This window comes from Syngnathus scovelli, chromosome 9 (assembly GCF_024217435.2).
Source record: "Syngnathus scovelli strain Florida chromosome 9, RoL_Ssco_1.2, whole genome shotgun sequence".
Taxonomy (NCBI): Eukaryota; Metazoa; Chordata; class Actinopteri; order Syngnathiformes; family Syngnathidae; genus Syngnathus; species Syngnathus scovelli.
In genome coordinates, this window is record NC_090855.1 from 2,212,093 (window position 1) to 2,234,369 (window position 22,277).

A 22,277-nucleotide genomic window follows, 5' to 3' on the forward strand; every position below is an offset into this window, starting at 1 on the left:
CGGCCGCCGTCGTCATATAGGGACCCGCCTCTACCGCAACAAACGATTAGACGATTACTAGCCTCCACATTTGACACTAAACTCATCAAGAGTCTTAAGAATTAACTTTAAATGAAACAAATGGTTTAAATTCGTCGTTTGGTCCGACTCAACATTCGTTGTGGGGCGGTAAGAAGAATGTTGTGGTCATCGTCTCCTGTGCTCTACTTCATCCTAGCTAGCGTTCACGTGACTTTCGCCGCGAAAGAGATACCGAAGCGGCGTTTCAAGTTGACCGACGATGAGGCGAGCCCAGCGGGTTTGGAGCCCCACGAGAACTTGGTGGAGCCGAGACGCTACGGAGAACTTGAGCCAGGAGAACCGGCTGCAGCGTTCACGGTGCCGACTCTGAGTGGGGACTTTGTGTACCGGCCAGGAGAACCGACTTGGGCGGGAGTCTCGCTGGTCATCCACGCGTTTACCAACAAGTCCGGTTTTCTCGAGTGTTTGTGGAACTCCTCGGCGTCCTTGGCCAGCCTCGTCCAGGAGCTGCCGACCAGCACTCACCTGCTCTTCCTCTCCCTGGACGACTCTGCGGCCACGGACGCGCTCTGGATGCGGGAAAGGCTGCTCGACGCCGCCAACAAGCATGGGTGACTTTCACACTAATTTACTCCACGAATATCAAAAAAATAATGAAATTACTAATTATTTTTATAACAATTATATCGCAATTGGTGTATGCAGACAGGTATACAATGACGCAGAGTCAATGCCTTAAATGTATGTCAAGTCAAGTCAAGTCAAGTTTATTTGGATTGATTTGTGTACGTGTGTGTGTGTGTGTGTTGTTTAAGTCAAAAAGAGGTTTTGTCCAGACTTCATGTGTCTCCTGTCCCGGTGTTTGCTGTTGGCAACTGGATCTCCAGCGTCTTGTACTCCTGGGCCTGCAAGGGGCACAACTGCGGCCTCGCCCAGGCTGTGTTCACTTCCGAGGGTGAGTGACTCACCCGAAAAACGATTACCCGCAACTCGACCTACAAGTTTATAATGCTCTCCATTCCCTCAGGATGGGAAGTGCCCGTGGTTGTCAAGCGACTGGACGCAAGATACGACTGGCTGAGCGCTCGCTGGGCGAAGATGAGGTACAAGCTGAAGGACGCGGGGGATGGCTGCGAGCCGTTGTCGTCTGTGGAAGGTGCTGTAGCCTGGCTGTCAGAGGGAAACTGCTCATTCTTCACTAAGGTCACCTTCAAATCATAAACATGTGTCACTTCTTTCTTATTGAAGCTATTTTATTTTATTATAAAGCCTGCAAATTGCCTTCATCTCCCCGCAGGTCCAAAATATGGCCAAGTCCAATGCCTCTGGCGTGCTGGTCTACGCCTTGGCAGGAAACTCCATCCAGGACATGAACTGCGTGGACGCTGAGTGTCTCACGCCACTCGGCCTGCCCGCAGCCATGGTGCACATCCAGCCGGCCGTCGCCCGTGCACTCAGGTCTCATCGCCACACAAAAGCCTTAATCCACCACCATGGAGATGACATTTTAATCCTGTTATCAAATCCTCTGATTGCTCGATTATCAGATCTGTATGAAGGTCATTTGGATTAATCTTTTTTTTTTTTTTTTTTGACAGGTCAGGTCTGGCAGTGAGCGTGTCTTTCCAGACCACCCCATCTCCCAACTTCTTCATCGGTATCGACCAGCAGGGGGCGCTGGCTGAATTGGGCTGGTTCCTCTACCCCTCCTTCAGCTTTGTCAACTGGCAGGCGCAGTGGTGAGTGAAAAAAAAAAAAATAATCAAGCAAAAAAGTGAAATATTAGATGGCTAATTTCATGTTGTTAGAGTTTCAAAACTGTTGGAGTGTACATTCTTGTAAATTTAATAAGACTAAATGTTTGTGTCCAGGTTTGACTTCTCCACAGCTCTGCAGCTGAAATTGAAATCTCCCGCAACCGTGGTGACCGTCTTTGACAAAGTACAAATGCAAGGAGACAAAGGAGCTGTGGCTGATATTAAAATGCCGCCAGGTGGCGCTATTTCCCTTTTAAAATTGTTTACTTTGAGCACAGCTCAAGTTCAAACGTGATGAGAACATTCACATATTCATATTGTGTGTGAGCAGACTTGTCAACGTTTGACACGCTGATGCTGGACGCCTCGCTGTCGTGTCCCGGCAGCAGAGACGCGTCATGTCCTAAGTGGGATCACACGGTTCAACTTTTCGTCTGCTGCGATCACCTCGGACCTTGCTGCCACGTCGAGCTGGGACGCTGGATCACCGCTTTCCGAAGGTACGATCGCTCACGTTTCTTGAAAACGTTTTTACATGGAAATATAATGACAAAAAAAAGTCAGTGTGGCCTAGAAACAATAAAAATATGACAATATTGTATGCAGAAGAATCGGTCGCTGGCAGACAGACGTGTCTCCGCTCCTTCCGGTACTGGACGCCGGCGTTTGTCGCTTCACCATGAAGACGGCTCCCTGGGCCATGCCCTGGATGGTTTCCCTCAACCTGAGGTTCAGCGTCGCCAACCTGACGGGTAGGGTGACGCAGCATGTGGCTCAAGAAATGAGTTAAGATAGCATATTCTTGATCGTCAATATCCGATTGGTCTATCAGGAGAGAAGCTCCGCCCCTTCCGAGTGATGTCACTGTATGACGGCGGGACCTTCGACAAGACGTACAACCTGCGCTACCCCCCCATCAAGTTCCCCGTGCCTGCCTCTGCCAAAAAGGTACAATTAGCCGTCGATAAGATGGTGGACGGTTCTGACGGCGTGCGGCGGCCCGCAGGTGGAGCTCTACGCCGTCATCACGGGACACGGGAGCGACGACAACGGATGTGGGGAGTTTTGCGTCACCTCGCACCACTTCCTGGTCAACGGCGTTTACAACAACACACGATCTTTTGACTCTGCGGGTAAGCAGCGCCGCTATTTTGTATTTTATTTTATTTTATTATATTTATTTTTGTATTTTTTTTTATTTTATTTGTTTTACTGGATGCTAATTGACAAGATAAAGCAAAAAAATATTTTATGAATTTAGGAGGAAAAAAATTCGATGGAGTGATAAGAAGAAAAATCAAAATATGGTTTTATATTTTTGATAACTCCTAACTTGAGCTCTTTGTGGGTTCGAGAAGGCTCAGCGCTGGGCTGCACCGAGCACGTGAAGGAGGGCGCCGTGCCCAACGAACACGGCACGTGGCTGTACGGCCGCGGCGGATGGTGTGACGGACTGCAGGTGGACCCCTGGAGGCTTGACGTCACTGCGCAGGTACAAGTTACTCTTACTAAGTACAGTGGAACGCAGATTTTTATTTTTTTTTAAATCACTGGTGTTGAGCCAAAGCCTTTATGGTTTTTAAAAAAGCCTTTTGTTATTTTTTGTGGGTTTGTTTACAGTTGGATGTTAGCGGTCAGGCATCCAACACGGTTTGTTACTTCGGTCTGTTCAACGGGAAGGATCCGGACCCGACTCAGCAGCCGGGTTATATCGTCATGTCGTCCTTCCTCGTCTTCTACAAATGAAAGCCAAAAAAATCCTCTTTCAAAATGAAATAACAGTTAATTTATCTCCTGTTCTTAGCAACTGTAATTTATAGTTGTTATTTTTCATAATAAGAAAATCAATTCAAATATCTGACTTTGCACTGATTGATTTTCCATATGTAGTAAATTTTGAAAAGTATTTGAAATCAAACAAAATTTTTTTTTGCTTCATTTGTCATTTTAAATGACTAATTTCCTGCCCATCGCAACTTTAATCAAGTAATTAACTTTAATTAAAATTTTAAATTAGTTTTAATTTTAATTCACCTTGATGTAGTGTCAAAATTAAATTAATATAAAGTCAATATCAATTAATTAAAATGTAAATTACGTTTTTGGGTTTATTCATTATTTAAAAATATGCACTGGAATCCTCAGCATGTCCTATTCATTAAATTAAAAATATATAGTTACTATTAGTAATGAATTTTAGTACTTAAAAAATTCAGTTTGACAGGGGTAATTAAAAAATAAGTTTTATTTACGCCATTACACAGTCAAACATTAAAAAAATATAAAGTGAAAAAGTTAGTGTTCAAAAATATTCAAGTACAAGTAACATGCTTTTTTTTTAAACAGGGAAGCACCTTTAGCAAAAACATTTTTATGACTATGATGACGAAATATGGTTTAAGTTAGACCCGCACGCAGGTTTGTTTACATTTCCTCTCGTTGTCAAATTGGTTGGCGTTGCCGTGGCAACCTCCAAACCAGAACTGAGCACAAGCGTTGGCCAAAGAGTCGTAGTACCAGCGCACCACGTAGTTTCGACATGGACCCGGATCCAACGGTGCACGGCAGAGCTCTGTCGGTGTAAAATGAACCAAACCACTTTCAGCTTTCATTTTAACAGTACATTGAAATTATTAAATACCAGAAAATATAATTAAGAATTGTGTCAAAACATCGTCACTACCTGGCGTGATTTTTGGAATCTCTTGTGGCGTTTTGACGGTAGTTGTTGTGGGCTCGTTGACCACCACTTTTGGCGTGCGTCGGGTCGGGGCGCTACCGTCAGGTCTCAAAGGTTGTCTGTCAAAGAATGAAAATCGCTGCGATTCCGATAAGCTCCGGTCATCCATTTTCGGTGTCGGAGCGGTCACTTGTCTCTCGGGATAAGATAGTGGTGGATGCGGCTGTCCAAGAGAAAGAAAGCTAACTTAGCATACAGATAGCAAAAGCTAGCCATGATGGCGATAGCGGACTAGCATAGTCGTTCAATAGCATACAAATACACGATGGTTAAGTTGGATGACTTTCCATAAAAGCTGAAACTATAAATTAATCATTGTTATGTTAGTCTACTGAGTTGGAAATGTAGTTGTCCTTACCGTGACCTGAATCCTCCGGAAGTCTCCCGTGAAGGTAGGCCAGACCTCTGGGCGTCTTGGAGGAAGTCCACCGCTCAGGATTGAGTGTAAAACATCACTACTGCTGTCCTCGCAAATGTGGCTCAGGAGTTTCTTCTCCAGGGCTTAAATTGTGAAATGATAATAGGGAGACGGGTGTCATAGACATGCTAACCACTAGCTAGCTAGCTTCAACAATAAACGGCACCACGATCACCTGGCAGCGTTTTGAAGTCGTCTATGAGGTGCACGTGGTCTGCGTCCGGTTCAGAGGCCATGAAGTCCAGCTCCTTCTTGAACTCGCCAAAAAACGGGTCGCTGGCGTTCACCACTCCGATCACAAACATCTCGATCTCACCCGCCCGGGCTTCCCGCACCGCGCTCTCGAGACTGACCGAGTCCCTCTTGTCAGCCTGGCCGTCGGTGATGACCACGGCCACCTTTCTGACGCGTGGCCGAGCCACCCGGAACAGCCTGTTGGCCTGGTGAATGGCGCTGCCTGTGAAGGTACCCTCGCCCATGTAGGTCATGGACCGCACCGCTGCCTTCACTTGGTCCCGAGACGCATCCTGACTGAGGCTGACCACCACCACATTGATGTGGCTGTAGAGCACCACGCCCACCCTTGTAGTGTCCCGGCCCACTGACGCCCGGTCCACCAGAGCGCTCACAAAGTCCTTGACGACCTCGAAGTTGTCAGGGCCCACACTCTCAGAGCTGTCGATGACGAAGACCAGCTCCAGGGGGCTTTGGCGACACGTCACCCCACAATCTGAAATGGAAGGCTTTAAGGGTCGACACGAGCCAGGAAAACGGAGAAACCGTTTTTTGACTTACTGCAAATGGATCGAACAATTCTAATGACTTCTTCCCTCTGCAAAATGGAAACAAATCCATGTTTTCATCAGTGCATGGCCACAAAATTTAAGGATTGTTGGTTGTGGATCTTGGGATTTCCCCGACTAAAGTGTCACTTCAAGGTTAATGTGGTGCAGAATGTCTGTTGGACACCTTGAGAGTCATTCTTCATGTACATGGATGTCTTGTAATGGGGAAAGACTTACCGTAAGTCCTGGTTCTCCTTTTTGTCCAGCTCTACCCTGTGATTTGAAACAGAATATTCTATCGGATATTCTTTGAGTGTCAGTCAAATGGCAAAATGGCTCTCAAAGAAAACAAATGGAATCTGCTTCCTTAAGAAGCACACATTCATAATTGCTTTAACTACAAGATCACATACCGAAGGTCCAATAATTCCTGGTTCTCCGGTCGTTCCTCTGTCTCCCTTTTTCCCTTTCTCACCAGCAAAACCTCGGTCGCCCTGGAAAGTAAGTAGCGTCCATCTTAGCGGTCCTCTACCACAAATCCACAATCAGAAAGTAACTGGACTGTGGACTGGTACCTTATCACCCTGTAGTCCGACTCCAGCAGGACCCCTCGGGCCAGGGACTCCCTGAAATCCAGACTCACCCTAGAGAGAAATCGTGATGTTTATACTTTGGCAATGATTAAAGGGAATATGGAGTCAGGTGGTTCCCGGTTTACCTTTTGCCCTTGGATGCCCTCTCCTGGGGGGCCCTGTGGACCTGGAGGTCCTATTATGCCAGGGGAACCCTACAGGGATGAAGCAAAAACTCATGCTCCCACCTCTGGATTCGCGTACAAAAATAACCATTCTGGCACTGACTACCTTTGGCCCATGGAGTCCAATTCCTGGTGGTCCGGCGGGTCCAGAAGATCCAGGAAGGCCTCTGTCTCCCTGGATTAAAGGAGATAAAATTATCTTCCCATTATCATTCCTCACCATATTTGATCCTCACCTTTGGTCCAGGTAGGCCGACACCATCTGCTCCTGTTTCTCCTGTCAAACCAGGATGTCCTGGAGGCCCCTAAGGCCAAGAGTTTGCCTTGAGGATGTTCAAAGACTTTATACTGACGCTGGACTTGGATACTCACCGGAGGTCCTGGAAAGCCTTCACCTTTACCTCCAGGCAACCCCGAAGACCCTGGTGGACCTCTGTCACCCTTTAAAACAAACCACAGTTAGCACTTTGGCTCGGAATCAGATTAAGTACCTCAACTCACCTTGGGTCCAGTTATACCACGCCCCGGTTCGCCCACAGCTCCAGTGAGACCCTGTGGGCCTGGATCTCCCTGAACAGAAAAGAACAGGCATTGCAAATCATAATTCAGTGGTACCTTGACCTACAAGTCCAACAACTTAAGAGTACTATCAAATTTAAAACATTACAAGCCGTTTTACCTTGGCACCAGGTAGTCCCCTTCCAGGCTGTCCAGGTGCGCCAGGTGGCCCGATAAATCCCGTATCTCCCTAAATACAAAAACGTACCATACTTGGGAAGTCAGAAGTCCTGCTCACAAAGTACCTGAGATGATATTTTTGAAAGTGAGTCCTTACCTTGGGCCCAGCTGGTCCCACAGGACCAACAACGCCTGGTAGGCCTCTGGAGCCTCTGTCCCCTCTGGCTCCCTGGGAAAACACCATATGAACTTTGTTGAGGTGATGACAACCATACCGTCACATCTTTAGACCTTTCCACCATGGTGAGACATCATGGTGAGGTCTACGATAAAAACAAAATCATCAAAAGCTTCACCTTCTCTCCAGGCGCACCTTTACCAGGACTACCGTCTGGTCCCCTGGGTCCTGGAAACCCAATGTCACCCTTGCATTGAAAAATGGCAAAGCGTTACTTGTTTTGGATCAAATGTTCTGACATTCTGGTGTGAACAAGATCAGTGGTGCTACCTTCTGTCCCGGGGTACCATCTTCTCCTGGATGACCAGGTATCCCTGGTTGGCCTCCAGGCCCCACGTCCCCCTGGGTAATAAATTCAAAGTCACAGGTGGTTAAATGCGAACTATTTATGACATTTTATGAAGTGAGGTTGTACATATTTACTTTTGGACCTGGCACTCCCACACCTCTCTCACCGGGTGGTCCTGGTACTCCAGGAAATCCATTATTCCCCTGTTTCAGACAAAACATAGTTCTTATTATTAATCCACCATTACAAATAATTGTTAGGTCTTTTGAAATAACAAACACATATTACTATACTAAATATACTTTTTTGTCTGGCAGTGGCAAATATGTTTTTGCGAACACCGTGTACAAGATGGTTAGGATGGTTTTACGAAAAACCGAACCGCCTCATGATAGAGAATATGCAATTGTTTACAATTACGCCCAATAATAACTTTGGATAACGAACCACATGCTGCTTTGCAGGGTCCTTAATAACGCAACCAGCCTGACTGGTTTGATTGACAGGACGGTCATACATCATTTGCATATTTGTGTGTAAACCTCTGCAGAGCAATTTCGATGCAATCAAAATGCTAAACAGCTGAGATGTCCATCAGGATTAGCATAGCCGCAAATATATACCTTAGGTCCTGGGATTCCCACACCTAGACCTCCTCTGAGGCCTGCGGGTCCAGGTGGGCCTGGATCACCCTAAGGTACAGAAAAGATACATTGTTTTGATATTTTTTTGTTTTTGTTGGGTTTTTTAAAACTTTTTTTTTTTACCTTTTCTCCTTGGATTCCGACACCAGACGCTCCGACTGGACCTGACAACCCAGGTGCCCCGATATTGCCCTGAGAATGAAAATCTCTGTAAGTCATTTTTTGAAGTTATATTCGTGTGAATCACTTACTTTGCCACATAGATGATATTTTTTCCCGGATTCATAAAGTACGATGGAGTTTACATATTGCATGTCATCAGATAGCATAGCAGTTTTACCTTGTCCCCTTTGAATCCGATGCCCGGAGGCCCACGATTCCCCCGGGGTCCTTCAAACCCTCGATCCCCCTGTCAAGTTAAATACAACTAAACTATCCTTCTTGAAAAATGTTTGCGGCACTGTAACATGCACAATTTGATCTTTGAATTGAGTAATACTTGCACATACCACTAGAGGGAGCTCACACTTTTCTCCTACTTGATTTGTATTCTGTTAGTTAAATGGCAATAAAAGTCCCACCTTGGGTCCTGGTAGTCCCTCTCCAGGTGGTCCTGGGTTGCCTCGCTGTCCAGGTGGTCCTAGAGGACCCTGAAGCAAGAGAGCAAATATTCTAAAAGTAATTACATATAATATGAAGGAAAGTCAATTTGAATATTGACTCAATACGCACAGGTTGTCCCGGTTCTCCGATACCGCCTAGACCAGTTGATCCAGGTCTTCCCTGGTTGCCCTTTTCTCCCTGAAAATATAAAATTTTATAAAATATTTTAGATCATGATTCTTATTTTTTAATAAATGGTGACAAACGAGTCACCTTGGCTCCTGGGAAGCCAATCCCGAAGTCTCCTGGTGGTCCGGCATTGCCGCTTGGCCCTCTGTCACCCTGTCAATGATTGATTAATTAGAAAATGACAAATTATGGTGAAATAATAATTCAGAATTTTAGACATTGATGGGCCGGTCAAAAAGTTCATAGTTACAACCTTTTTATATCATTGTAGCACCAAGGAGAAGACTGTATGAATACTTCTTTGTGAAATCTTCTCTGAATTAATGTCTGGAATTCTCTCATAGGCTATAAATCAATTCATATTTACCCTCCATAAAGACATCTTTGTCCAAAGGTTAGAGGGCAGCCCGGGGGCTCGTTCGTTAAAGGTCGTTTACTGTATGTGTGTGATTGTGTGACATTCAAGTCAATGACACTAACAAAGTCCATTGCCTCACTAGTGGGAAATTAACCTTTAAAATATTTCCAAATATTCAATCGCCATGCTGTTTTTGTGGGTCTCTTCAAGAAAGATATGCCCACCAATTTTTTGTGAAACTATTTTTAAAATAATTCTTGACTACTGTCAGATTTAAATCAAAATGTCAGACTTCCTGTGGATTGTCTAGAATGGCTTCTTGAGATTTTTTTGTGAGTCATCACAAGGTGGACAACCAAATTTTTTGTTGCTAAGTGAAACGAGTGTTGCTATGTGATGTTAGCTTCAGTGACTGGATTTTCTTCCAAATCTGAAAGATGCTACAGAGGGAATTTGTTCGGGGTGGACATACCTGCAAAATCTTTTTGGTGGGCCCTCAGTTCAAATAATTTCATGTTTATATAAGCTAAAAATTACTTTTTGTCCAGTTGGTCCCTCAGGTCCAATGTCTCCAGGTGGCCCAACCTCACCCTGTGAAACACACGTAATATTTTGTTCATTTTCTCACACGTGGTAAGAGTAGATCAAAGTCAACATCCCCGACTTTCATGTTCTATAGCTTTTCACAGCAAAACACTTTTTTATTCGGACAAGCGAGTGTCCAGGTCGCTGCGCTAATCCCGCCACACAAAGTCCAAAAAAAATATCCTGCGAGCCTGGATTCCCTGCTTTTGGCTGCGGATTAGTCGGAAGCCAATATTCACATTCCATGAGTGCAGAGGTGAATAAAGATGAATTTTGCTTCCACTCCTGTCGTATGGTACACTTTGATGTACACGTTTTGTAGCAAAAAGGATTCCTGGGAGAGTATGTAGCCATTTTTGTTCATACTAGCATAATAATACAAAGACAAATGTGGAGAAAAAAAATCAAAGTGTACCGAGTTATGCTAAAAAAATTACTAGAAAAAAAACTAAAGATGTGACAATAAAATTGAATAAAAATCGTAATGTTGTACCTGATTTCCTTTCGGTCCTTGTGGTCCGATCGGCCCTTCCAATCCCTGAGAGATGACACCTGATTGATTATTATGAACGCTAATTCAAAGCTTCATACTGAATAGTTCTAGTCAGGCACATACCAGGTCACCTTTCCCGCCAGGCGGCCCGCATTCTCCTCTGTCCCCCTTGCTACCTTTGAACCCTGGACGTCCCTGCAAGACAGAGCCCTTAATTGAAAGCCTCACCTCAAATAAACGGCTTGAGATGAAATGAAATTTACCTCAGCGCCATTACTTCCTGGTTGACCATCCGCACCGGGTTCCCCCTGGAGTGGCGGCACCAAACCCATAAACACCCCAAAACATCTTTTTAAACAATTTAATTTTTTGTATCTTACCCTGGCTCCTTTGGAACCAGCTGGTCCTCTCAAACCTAGATCTCCTTTTCGGCCCTGAATAGAGATTTTTTTTTTTATCAGTAAAAGCTATAAAATATAGTTTATTGAAAAAGATCACCTGAGGTCCTGGTGGGCCTGGCTCTCCACCTTCACAAAAGCACTCCTGCATTTCGGGACACTAATAATAAGAACATGAGAAATAATAAGTCAAAATGTTTGTGCTGTGACAAATTAATTAAAATGAAGAATAAAAAATAAATAAATCTGCATACCTCTTGTAATACTACTGAGCCCTGGAAGCATAACACATAAAAATAAATCACTGCAGTTAAGGCAACAAGAAAATAGAATATAATTCAAAAATATCAAAGAAAATTTGAAAAAAAAATTTCAACATTAAATTAACTACATATTGGCAACACATCAAAAACAACTGTCCGTGAATAACCTTTAACCCTAACCCCCCAAAAATTAATAGAACATCAAAAAGAAACATTTTAATGACCCAAAAGTGTTTTCTGAAATCTTATTGTAAACATCAAAAACACATGGTCTTTGAGGAATCAGATTTTTTGATGAACTTAACATCCACATCAATGACAACTAGGGTCTTTGATGCACCTGTCTTTGAGGAATATAATACTTAAACATCCAAGACACATCTGTGCTCACCATCTCTTTGAGCAGCTTCTGCTCCAGCTGAGGGTCTTGAAGGCTTTGCACAAACTGCTGAGCAGGCACGCTGGCGATGGCCCTCAGCTTAGCGCTGTTAGCCCCTTGCTGAGCGATGTGCGATAGCCCCACCGCGAACATCTTGACGCCGTGCTCTTTGGCCTCTATGGCGGCCGCCACCACGTCGGGGTTTCGCGGGTGGTCCGCGCCGTCCGTCATCAGCACGGCCACACGGACGCTGTCCTCTGAGGTCTCCCTCACCAGCAGCTCCGTAGCGTTTCCGATAGCGTAGGTGGTGTACGTACCGTGGCCGATGTAGCTCATGACGCTGACTCGACCATGAAAGGCGTCCAGGTTGGTCCACGCTGAAAAGCGCTGCTCCACCGATACGGAGCTGCTGTATTGCAAAGCGGCCATTCGCATGCTCAGGGTCCAGCCGGCGACCTGCAGCATGGACAGACGTGTACTGAATCCCAGCACGAACGCCTTCTGCTTCTCAAACAGGCTTATTTTGGCACTCTCTGAGCTGTCCAGGATGAAAACCACTTCCAGGGAGCATGGACGACCTGCTACACATAATTAAAACACAAAGGCCATTGGATGAGTTTTTACTCATCTGCTCAGTTGTATTTGATAACCTGAACAAAAGTATTTTAGCAAACCCAGATTTAGATCCCAACATGGTTTTTGAAAACATCAAAGACACCGTAGTATCTTTTTGTAATAAAATTTAAACCAAGCATACGTATTCGTGAAACACTCGACAACTTCGTGTCTTTGATAAATTTGCTAATTCTTTTGTAAACATCGTAACCCATCACGTTTTTAAATATTTTTGACAACACACGTAAAAAAATCTTTTTCAAACATCACAACGTTTTTTGTAAACTTCAGTAAAATTTTGTGTCTTTGATGCAACCTAGCATCATTTCATCCAACTTAAATTGCAACCTTGTGTCTTTGATGTTGACCGATCAACACGATTAACCTTCCAAAAGCATTTCCGGACATATTAAAGTCACCAGTGGATATCATTGTGTATTTACCATTTGGTCCATCTTCATAGAGCTTATAGTTATTCCTGCGTCCGTTACGCCTTTGGGCAGTGGTCCTGTGCGGTAGACCCCACAGCAGGAGGAGGATCCACGCGAGTTCCCTCAACTTGCACACCTCCATCCTAACCCACATGGGATACAGTCCAAACAAGATCAGCTTGAGTCAATAACCAACGAAGCAGGCCGAGGAGAACGCACGTTAAATTTGACGATACAGCGATATTATGCTTTACAATCGTAAACATTCATATTGTAACAAATGGAAACGCTTGAATTTTGTGAAGTGCTAATAAAACACACACAAAAACATACAAAAAAACTTGCACAAATGTTGAAACATTTACCCAAAATGTCATTGGGCCCAGGCCACTTGTTGCAGTCCGGTCAGCTGGGGTCCTTTTGAGGACATCCCGTCTTGTAAAACCCAACACAGACTGACTGTGGGTAAAGCTGATGTGCGCTTTTGTGTTTGTGTGAATGTGTGTGTGTGTGCCTGAGTGTGTGCCAGAGAGGGCGGGGTCATATCTGATTTACCGATTAGTTCCATAATAAAAAAATATGGATCTCCAAACTCCAAGTAGCAGATTTTCCACACGCTTGAGTGTTTTTCTCCTTCCTTCTGTGTTTTCAGCTGTTGCACATTCGATGTTCTACTGTACATGAACAAAAAAAAAAAAAAAAGCAAACAAGCCAATAAGATTTCCACTCTCGCCCACTAATGTGGAAAACAGATAAGCTGCTTTTTGTAATGACAGTAGGCTTATTTCAACTAAGAGCTGCTTCTGGTGCTGAGAAAATTAGTGTCATTTGTTGACTATGTAAAAATGACAGTTAACAAATACATACATTTTGCTTGTTAGAATAATAATCAAAATAATTATTTTACCTAGGTGTCATCATCAATCTATCATCATTACAATATATGCTGCCTTCACTTCCCTGCTCCGTCCAGTCCCTTCCAGAAGTATTGGAACGGCAAGGTCAATTGTTGTAAATTAATACTGAAGACATTGGGATTTGATTAATCAAATCAAAAGATAAATATGAGAGAAGTTCAGAATTCCAGCTTTTATTTGATGGAATTAACGTCTATACAGTACATCTTTGGTCGACAGCGGCCTCTGGTGGTTGACACCCTAAAGGACATCCACTTTGAAATGTTTTATCATCGAATAAATTTCTTCGTCCTTTCCATTGAGTTATTATTATCGGTCGGAAATCATCCTAAACGGAACGTCATAATCACTTTATATTATTATTATTATTATTATTATTATTATTATTATTATTATTATTATATGTATTATCTTATTTTGCAATACAGTGTATATTAGATTTTCCCTTTTTTTTCACAAGTAATTTTTATTATTACGTCTTAATCATGTTTTATTATTGAGCAAGTATGCTAAATCGTGTTTTATTACTGAACAAGTATACGTCCTGAAATTTGACATAAAAGACGGAACTAATCCTAACCGGAACTTTAAATGACTATTGTTTCCTTCCGGATCTGTTTTTGTGGTACAAATAACAAGAATACGTAAGTTTTTGCCTCCCTACACGTGCATGTTGGGTTGTATTTATTCAGTTATAACGTTAAAGTAAACGTAATTTGGTGTCACTAATACAGCATACTCATACTAAGATCATGAATTGTTAATTATCCGGGACCGACAAAAACGATTATTCCTAAACTCGTCCTTGACTCGCGTTAGCATTAGCTTTGCGGAGTTTGTTTGTTTACAAAACATTAAACCGCCTTAGTATTCTTAGTTATACTTTTGCACTGGCAAATTCGCCTCTAAAAATAGTTTTTGGGAGTGGCTCATTGTTTCTCGAAGCATCTACGTTAATTAAATTGGACTTGAAAGTGCACCAACGTGTCACATTCTATGCGCGTTATTAAATCACTCTAACTTTCACAAACTCAGATACCAAAAAATAATTAAAAATAAATACTATTAATGAACTGATTTGCTTGTGCCAATGGTTAGGGATTTTGTATGATTTTAAGAATGAAATAATAAATAATTATTATTTCATCCTTCTTGCGAACCCTCATCCTCACAATGTTTACACAAAATTGTATTGTTTGGTTTTGTGACAATGTGAAATTCTCTTTTTGTTAGTGTTTGGTTTGACGGTGAACTTCAACCAGAAGTGGCAAAGTCTCTTTTTTTAAGAAGAATGGGTCTGATGTGGAACATCACGTGATCAAACTGGAGAACAGGTTGGGGGACGCCCTGGGTGTGCAGTAATCACTACAAGAACTACATGATGGAGTTAACTGCTGTAATGAGATAAAGTTCGTACCTTGCGCAGCATTTTCCCTCCTATTCTATTTATTAAGCTTCTTATTGTTAGCTAACTACAAATATACACGTTAGATTTGACTTTTTGGTGGTTACGCAGCCTTGTAGTCGCATTTGTCTGCCAAACTACTGCTTGGCCAAAATGTTGGGTCACTATGAATAAATATTGCCATTTGTGCAGGTGGGGTCTCATGGTGAGAGTCCTCTAGCCCCCTCCCTGTAGTCATGAGTGGCTCCAAGGCGGACATCCTGTGGTCTCCCCACCACCCGGACCGCTATGTCATCTGTGACTCGGAGCTGGGCCTGTACCGCATCGGTCCGGCGGGGGCTGCCGAGCTCAAGGCCGGCACCGTGCCCCTCTCGGGAGAGACGGCCGCCACCTTGCTGGCCATCAACTCGGACACTCCCTACATGAAGTGCGTGGCCTGGTACCCCAAGCAGGAGCCCGAGTGCCTTCTCGCCGTGGGCCAGGCCAATGGCAGGGTGGTGCTCACCAGCCTGGGTCAGAGCCACAACTCGGCTTGCAAGGAGCTGGTGGGCAAAGAGTTTGTGCCCAAGCACGCCCGCCAGTGCAACACGCTAGCCTGGAACCCGGTGGATAGCAACTTGCTGGCGGCCGGCTTGGATAAACACCGGGCCGACTTCTCGGTGCTCATCTGGGACATCAGCAGCAAGTTCTCCCCGGAGGCCAGCGTCTCCGCCGAGAAGATCCGCCTGTCATCCTCCGACTTGGACCCGAGCTCGGTAGTAACCAAGCCGCTGTATGACCTGGGCCAGAACGACGCTTGTTTGTCCCTCTGCTGGCTCCTCCGGGACCCCAAGCTCCTCTTGGCCGGCATGCACCGCAACCTGGCTGTCTTCGATTTGAGGAACACCAGTCAGAAGACTTTTGTCAACACCAAAGCCATCCAGGGGGTCACGGTGGATCCCCATTTTCCCGACCGCGTGGCCTCCTTCTTTGAGGGTCAGGTGGCCATCTGGGACCTGAGGAAGTTCGAGAAGCCCGTGCTGACCCTCACCGAGCAGCCGAAGCCTCTCACCAAGGTAAGATCTTATGGATGCTTTAGTGAATTCCAGCAGGAGTGTTTTTGAGCCATCAAAGTTATGATTAACATCTCATTGTTTTGGTGGACCTGGTCAGGTGGCATGGTGCCCGACCCGCACGGGCCTGCTGGCCACGTTGACCCGCGACAGCAACATCATCCGTCTGTACGACATGCAGCACACGCCCACGCCCATCGGGGACGAGACGGAGCCCACCATCATCGAGCGCAGCGTGCAACCCTGCGACGGCCTCATCGGCACCTTCGCCTGGCACCCGTCCCGGCAGAACCGCATGGTGGTGGTGTCGGCCGTCAACCGAGTCATGACCGACTTCACCGTCTTTGAGCGCATCTCGCTGGCGTGGAGCTCCACCACCTCGCTCATGTGGGCCTGCGGACGCCACCTGTACGAGTGCGCCGAGGACGGGCCGGAGGGCGCCCAGGGCCTCCTGGAGCAGGACATCGCCACCAAGATGAGGCAGAGGGCTCAGTCCAGGTACGGACACGACACCGTCCAGGTGTGGAGGAACCACCTACTTGCTGGAGGCAACGATTCCCAGCTCAAGTCCCTCTGGTTTGACCTCTTCTATATCCTTTGGCTATAAAAAGTGTACACACCCTTGTTCTAATGATTTTTTTTGTTCTTCATTCATTGCTATAACAAGTATTTGTAAAAGTTTTTAAATTTTTACCCAAACGAAACGATGATTTCCTATGTAAAGCTCACATATGAAGCAGTGTGCCGAGGACGCCGAGCTGAAGCTGCAGGGGAACAAACAGGCCGTCGTCTACTCGGGTATCAAGAATATTGTCAAGACCAGCTCAGGTAAGACACCTGTCCTCTGAATCTGAGTAAAAAAAAAAAATTATTTGGCAAGTCTGAGTTGTTCCTGCCATTGTAGTACTGGCAACACTGAGGTCTTTTACATGTTGCGCCCTCTAGCGTTCAGACTGACACATCACATAATTAAAATGTTGGCTTATAGGCTATATTAAAGTGTGTCAAGACTATTAATTCTGGATTTCATGGCACCATCAGGCACCACAGAGAGCCGCAAGTGCTGGAGCGGTTCGGAGCGTCAGACGGAGGCGACGCGTTTCCACAGCGAGGAGCGCGGCCTGGCCCTGCGCCTTTGCGGCTGGATGGGCCGAGCGTCCGACGCGGACGTGGAGCCCTTCCTGCGTTCGCTGGAGCAGGAACGCGAGTGGGAGCGAGCCGCTGCCGTGGCCCTTTTCAACCTGGACATCCGTAGAGCCATACAGATCCTCAACCGAGGAGCTGTGGCTGAGAAGGGTGAGGAAATCCTTGTGGTTGCATTTGAAAGCAGCGTCTATAAATAAGTCCTCCTTTTTTTTATACGCTAGCGTGAAGCATTTGTATTGCAATATCCTGCTGTTTTAAAAGGAAATTGGGTAAGTGCCCCCCCCTCTCACCCCCAACCCACTCCTTCCATGTCAATGCAGGAATGTGAAACAGATTGGCGGAGGATGTGAGACCACAAATAACCCCAAAATGTTGAAAATCCAATGAAATGAAGCGCCCGAGGAATGTGTCAAACGGAGCAACACAACAACACTCCTGGGGGAAAAAAAAAAAAAAAAAGTCCATTCGCCGTTGCTGCTCTTGACTCACAAACATTTGGCTCATGTAGGTCAGCTGTTTTTCTGCTGCGTACGCTAATGAGGCTTTCCTGAAAGTGGCTAGCGGCCTGCTTCATTAGATAAGACTTGTTAACGGTCTCGCTTTAAAAACTGGAATCGCCGGAATCTCTTGTCGCAGTGTGTCTAGCACTCACCAATAAGTCAAACATGAGAAAACATAACAAGCCTTTTTTTTTTTCTTCCCCTGTCCCAGGTGACCTGAACCTGAACGTGGTGGCCATGGCGTTGTCGGGCTACACGGACGAGAAGTCCTCGCTGTGGCGGGAGATGTGCAGCTCGCTCAGGTTGCAGCTCAACAACCCCTACCTCTGCGTCATGTTCGCCTTCCTCACCAGCGAGCCGGGAGCCTACGACGGCGTGCTGGTAGAAAAAAAAATTGAATAACAACTTGTAATGTTATTTGAAGTTGTAGAGGGAAGAATCTCTTTGTGTAATTTGTCGCGCCGCATCAATAAGCGTGTTGGAATTAACGTCTGCGAGCGTGCGAGGGTTTCGGAAACAGCTGCCGTTGAGCTGTTTTGACCGCTTCAAACGAGATTAGGCAAGCAAAGAACATTAAGTTTGAAATTTTGTTTATTACTATTTGGCCTGCAAGTTTATTGGGGCTCCTGGTAAACTTTCAACATGAAGGGCTGAACAAAAGTCCAACAAAACAGGCAGTACTTGCTTGAAATTCCTGCTTCTGATTTAATTTTGGGGTACGCTTTTTTTTTTTTTCTCCCCCACACGTTTTACTTCATTGTCTAGATATGAAATATGAAAAATGCAGTGTCATATGTAGGACACAGCTAGCTATAATTAACAGGAGAAAAGATAGCATGCTAAGCTATGCTAACCTCTAGCTAGTTGTTGTCAGTTATTTTTTTCTGGTGGCGTGTGTTTCTTTTGGCTGATACATAATGTTCCTGGAAAGAAAATCTAAATGTTCTTGACAAGATACTCCAAAAGTGGTTTCTTCATGTAGTCCACCTTGCCAGAAATTCCGGAAATTCTCCTTTCAAGTTGCTGCCTTGTCAGGAAACCCGCCATAGCCCAAAATAAATGGATGTTTTTTTTTCTTCCCCCACTTTAAGTACGAAAGCAGCGTGGCGGTGCGTGACCGAGTCGCCTTTGCCTCCATGTTCCTCAACGACACTCAGGTAACATTCGACAACACTAATTTACGTTACATCAAGTTTTAATTTGAGTTTTTGGGGCAGCTTCCCCGCTACGTGGACAAACTGACCAACGAGATGAAGGAGGCGGGCAATCTGGAGGGCATCCTGCTCACGGGCTTGACCAAGGATGGCGTGGACCTGATGGAGAGCTATGTGGACCGGACTGGAGATGTCCAGACGGCCAGCTTCTGCATGCTCAAGGTACAAGTCCAATCGTGTTTACCACTCTTTTGATGGCTTTATAAGGTATACAGGCAAGTCGGAATTTTTTTTTTCCACTGACATTCCAACGCTTTGGAAGAGGGACAAGTTCAGGCACGTGACACTCACTCAAATATCTACGTTAATTATTTTTGCATCAAAGCGTGAGTCATAAGATTTTTTTGACAGCAAGAGAGATGCTAAGGAATACTTTAGAAAGCGTCAGCTAATAAGTTGAAATGTATTGAAAGCATGTGAGACAGGAGGAAGTTCAAATATTTAACGTGGTCAGAAGATATTTTTCGATCTCGGCTGGGACTGGAATGCAATAAACCCGAAAAGTAATTGAAAGTTGACTCCATTTGTTTGTCACGATAATTCTCTTTGGAAGTTAAAAGTGATTATTTCCACATCTGGTGATTTCGTTTTTGATTGTGTTGTCAGTGCGAGACAATCACACATTCCACCCGTGGACGTTTTGTTCAAGTACACAATGTGTGTTAGGATGGAAAAAGGATGGGACACGGCTGTGGCGTGACATTTTATTTTTCGGTCATTGATATTAGGAAAAATAATTAAAACAATTTGTTTTCTTTAATATCCCCCTTCCAGGGTTCTCCCGGTGAAGTTCTGAAGGACCCCAGAGTCCAGTGCTGGATCGAGAACTATCGCAACCTGCTGGACGCGTGGCGCTTCTGGCACAAGCGGGCCGAATTTGACATCCATCGAGGAAAATTGGACCCCACCTCCAAACCTCTAGCCCAGGTAAACTTGCTTTAATATGCTTTTATGGGAAACGGCAATGTTGTGTAGCGGTTGGGCTTATTGCCGCTAATCTCTTATCTGTCATTGGAGCGGAAACCCCCGCCAGCTGCCCGCCGCCTCGCTCCTTTTCCACCTTTGCCCCTTATCGCGACGACCTTTGCCTCCCTTCCGCAGGTGTTTGTCAGCTGCAACTTCTGCGGCAAGTCCATCTCCTACAGCTGCGCCGCCATGCCCCACCAGGGCCGCGGCTTCAGCCAATACGGCGTGAGCGGCTCGCCCACCAAATCCAAAGTGACCAGCTGCCCGGGATGCCGCAAGCCGCTCCCACGCTGCGCCCTGTGCCTCATGAACATGGGCACGCCCGTGTCTAGCTGCGCCGGTGACGACCTGGGCTCCATTTCAACCATCGCGGCCGTGTGGTCATTATTGACTTTGTTTTTCTGGCAGGAACCGGGAAGTCCGACGACAAGGTCGACCTGACAAGGGACAACAAACTGGCTCAGTTCAACAACTGGTTCACCTGGTGTCACAACTGTCGACACGGCGGCCATGCTGGACACATGCTCAGCTGGTTCAGGTAGTAATCTTCCTTACATTTTTTTTTCTTCATTTAAGTTGGGAAAGGCGTAAATGTTTTTATGTGTTCACCTGTCGCAGGGACCACACAGAGTGCCCCGTGTCGGCGTGCACGTGTAAATGCATGCAGCTAGACACGACGGGCAATTTGGAGCCCTCGGACAGCAGCTGAAAGCGGCTTGTCGGAGCCGCACGTCCTCCAACAAGAAGGGAAACTCGGTGATTTATTTCGCCGGGGTCGTTAACCTCTCAGGACAATCAACAAGTAGGCTCTCTCTCTCTCGCAGTTTAACCTGAATCAGGATTCAGTGAAGAACCTCATTAAAAAAAAAAAGTGATTCTAGGTGCCAAACATGTTTTTTTTTTTTTTTCTTTAACTAAACAGTGGAAGCAAATTTTGCCACAAGGCAGTTTTACCTCTCAGCCTTTGTGAAATGAAATGTGACCCCCCCATTCTTCCATTAAAACATATTTGATTGCAATAAGACTACATCACACTATGGAAATGTTTTGTTTTGAGGTAAAAACACTATTTGTTTGGGAAAACATCTTTTTTTTTTTGCCTTAATGCTGCTATTCATATTAATACATACTCTGTTACCTGGCAAATCCGCTTAAGTATGCAACTTTTTTTTTTTCTCTCCCCTGAAAGTCTTCTTAAATTGTTGGCAAAGAAGGATTGCACCCTAGGTGAAGCACATTTTTATGACTTGATTTGGCATTTTCAACGTTTTCAAGGGAGGTTTGCGAAACGAGAGGTGGTTGGGGGGGGGGGGGGGGGGTCGCATTGAGCGGCCCACTCCAGGCCCTGGGCTCCATGAAAAGAATCTCCTCGGAAAACAGCAGCTGCTCAGCACTCAGACAAGAAGATTGCCCCCCTCCCTCTTACTTCCCCCCCGCCTCTTAATACAGAAGCTCAGCTGCCCATTGAGTGAAAAACACAATCCTACAACCTCTCTTTCTTTCACACTCCCTCCGATGCCCACATTGCCCCCCGAAACTATGCATCATCAATCCGAGGACGGGCGCCGTCTGCTCTGGCATTGTAGCCATTTTTTTTTTTTTTTTTCTTCCCCTCTGTAACCAACTGCAAGCAGGCCAGAACTGGATAAATCACTTTAGTCATGGACTTGGGGGTTTCATATCCCCACGTGGCCTTGGCTGAGCGTTTTGGGCCAGAAGGCCTGACAAATTGGCTCTTAAGAACAGCAATTTGAATGTCACAGTCTTTTAAAACATTTTCTTTTAAATTTCTGAGTTTTGTTTATAAGCAAAGTACTGTGAAACATATAAAAAGGCAAATGAGCAACATGAATGGGCATGAAAAATAACAAAAGTGGACTATTATAGCAATTGAAATAAGTGTAAAAGAGATTTTTTGCTCAGTTTGAACTATTATTTTTCATGTACAGTAGATGCAACTTGACCACTAAAAGTTGCATGACCATACAGTATTAAAACTTTTTCCTACTAAAATGAATTTCTAAATCGCAAAGATGGGATTGTAAGGTGTCACGTATAGCCATGTTTTTCCACGACAATTAAATCTTTTTTAAAACAATGCATAAAATATTTTGCCATTAAAACATATTTTTGTCACATCTTGTGCTAGTATCTGGTTGGGTGGGTATTTTGGCAGAAACATGCTATATTTGCCAATTTTTTTTCACAAGAGTGATGCATTTGGCCAGGAACTAAAATGCAGCAGTTGACCACAAATTTGTATTTTGCCACACTCTTTTCCCCCAATATTTTGTCACTTGTCCCTGGACGTTGAAATCTATATTATGTGCTTCAAAATAAAGTATTTGATCACATTCAAGTTGTGTTTTGTCCCATACCTGGCACAAAAGTGACGAATGTAGCTTGAGAATTGTTATTTGAACTGTAAGATAATAT

The 22,277-nt window shown here is 44.9% G+C and overlaps 3 protein-coding genes across 7 annotated transcripts; 2 read left to right on the top strand and 1 right to left on the bottom strand.

Annotated features, from left to right (window-relative positions):
- si:dkey-256h2.1 (uncharacterized protein LOC337520 homolog) lies at window positions 1–3,634 on the top strand. Its single transcript, XM_049729656.1, has 12 exons — window positions 1–632; window positions 837–976; window positions 1,049–1,224; window positions 1,319–1,479; window positions 1,620–1,760; window positions 1,893–2,014; window positions 2,110–2,278; window positions 2,385–2,530; window positions 2,611–2,726; window positions 2,785–2,911; window positions 3,137–3,270; window positions 3,399–3,634. The coding sequence occupies exons 1-12, from the start codon at window positions 178–180 to the stop codon at window positions 3,522–3,524; spliced, it is 2,013 nt and encodes a 670-aa protein (XP_049585613.1). The 5' UTR covers window positions 1–177; the 3' UTR covers window positions 3,525–3,634.
- A 371-nt stretch (window positions 3,635–4,005) lies between these two features.
- On the bottom strand, window positions 4,006–13,154 carry col28a1b (collagen, type XXVIII, alpha 1b). The gene is made up of 34 exons (XM_049729709.2): window positions 13,007–13,154; window positions 12,654–12,784; window positions 11,608–12,176; window positions 11,208–11,228; window positions 11,054–11,113; window positions 10,936–10,989; window positions 10,819–10,863; window positions 10,679–10,750; window positions 10,556–10,600; window positions 10,015–10,068; window positions 9,204–9,272; window positions 9,060–9,128; window positions 8,909–8,977; window positions 8,668–8,736; window positions 8,451–8,519; window positions 8,307–8,375; window positions 7,818–7,886; window positions 7,665–7,736; window positions 7,513–7,581; window positions 7,314–7,385; window positions 7,158–7,226; window positions 6,980–7,048; window positions 6,851–6,919; window positions 6,715–6,783; window positions 6,585–6,653; window positions 6,440–6,508; window positions 6,297–6,365; window positions 6,135–6,215; window positions 5,959–5,994; window positions 5,732–5,768; window positions 5,112–5,666; window positions 4,877–5,019; window positions 4,462–4,681; window positions 4,006–4,350 (listed from the first exon to the last, which is right to left on the bottom strand). The coding sequence occupies exons 2-34, from the start codon at window positions 12,781–12,783 to the stop codon at window positions 4,181–4,183; spliced, it is 3,471 nt and encodes a 1,156-aa protein (XP_049585666.1). The 5' UTR covers window position 12,784; window positions 13,007–13,154; the 3' UTR covers window positions 4,006–4,180.
- Window positions 7,381–22,200, top strand: mios (missing oocyte, meiosis regulator, homolog (Drosophila)). 5 transcript variants are annotated; one of them, XM_049729640.2, is made up of 14 exons: window positions 7,381–8,380; window positions 8,477–8,537; window positions 14,792–14,967; window positions 15,156–16,018; window positions 16,116–16,605; window positions 16,745–16,843; window positions 17,057–17,311; window positions 17,873–18,042; window positions 18,753–18,818; window positions 18,879–19,037; window positions 19,650–19,802; window positions 19,977–20,181; window positions 20,250–20,379; window positions 20,460–22,200. In XM_049729640.2, exons 4-14 carry the CDS (start codon window positions 15,200–15,202, stop codon window positions 20,548–20,550), a joined length of 2,637 nt encoding a protein of 878 aa, XP_049585597.1. In that variant the 5' UTR covers window positions 7,381–8,380; window positions 8,477–8,537; window positions 14,792–14,967; window positions 15,156–15,199; the 3' UTR covers window positions 20,551–22,200. The 5 variants fall into 5 exon arrangements, with proteins under 5 accessions (XP_049585597.1, XP_049585602.1, XP_049585596.1 ...); XM_049729645.2 differs by having other exon boundaries at window positions 14,792–14,892; XM_049729639.2 differs by lacking the exons at window positions 7,381–8,380; window positions 8,477–8,537 and adding an exon at window positions 14,118–14,202.
- Window positions 22,201–22,277: the final 77 nt, after the last annotated feature.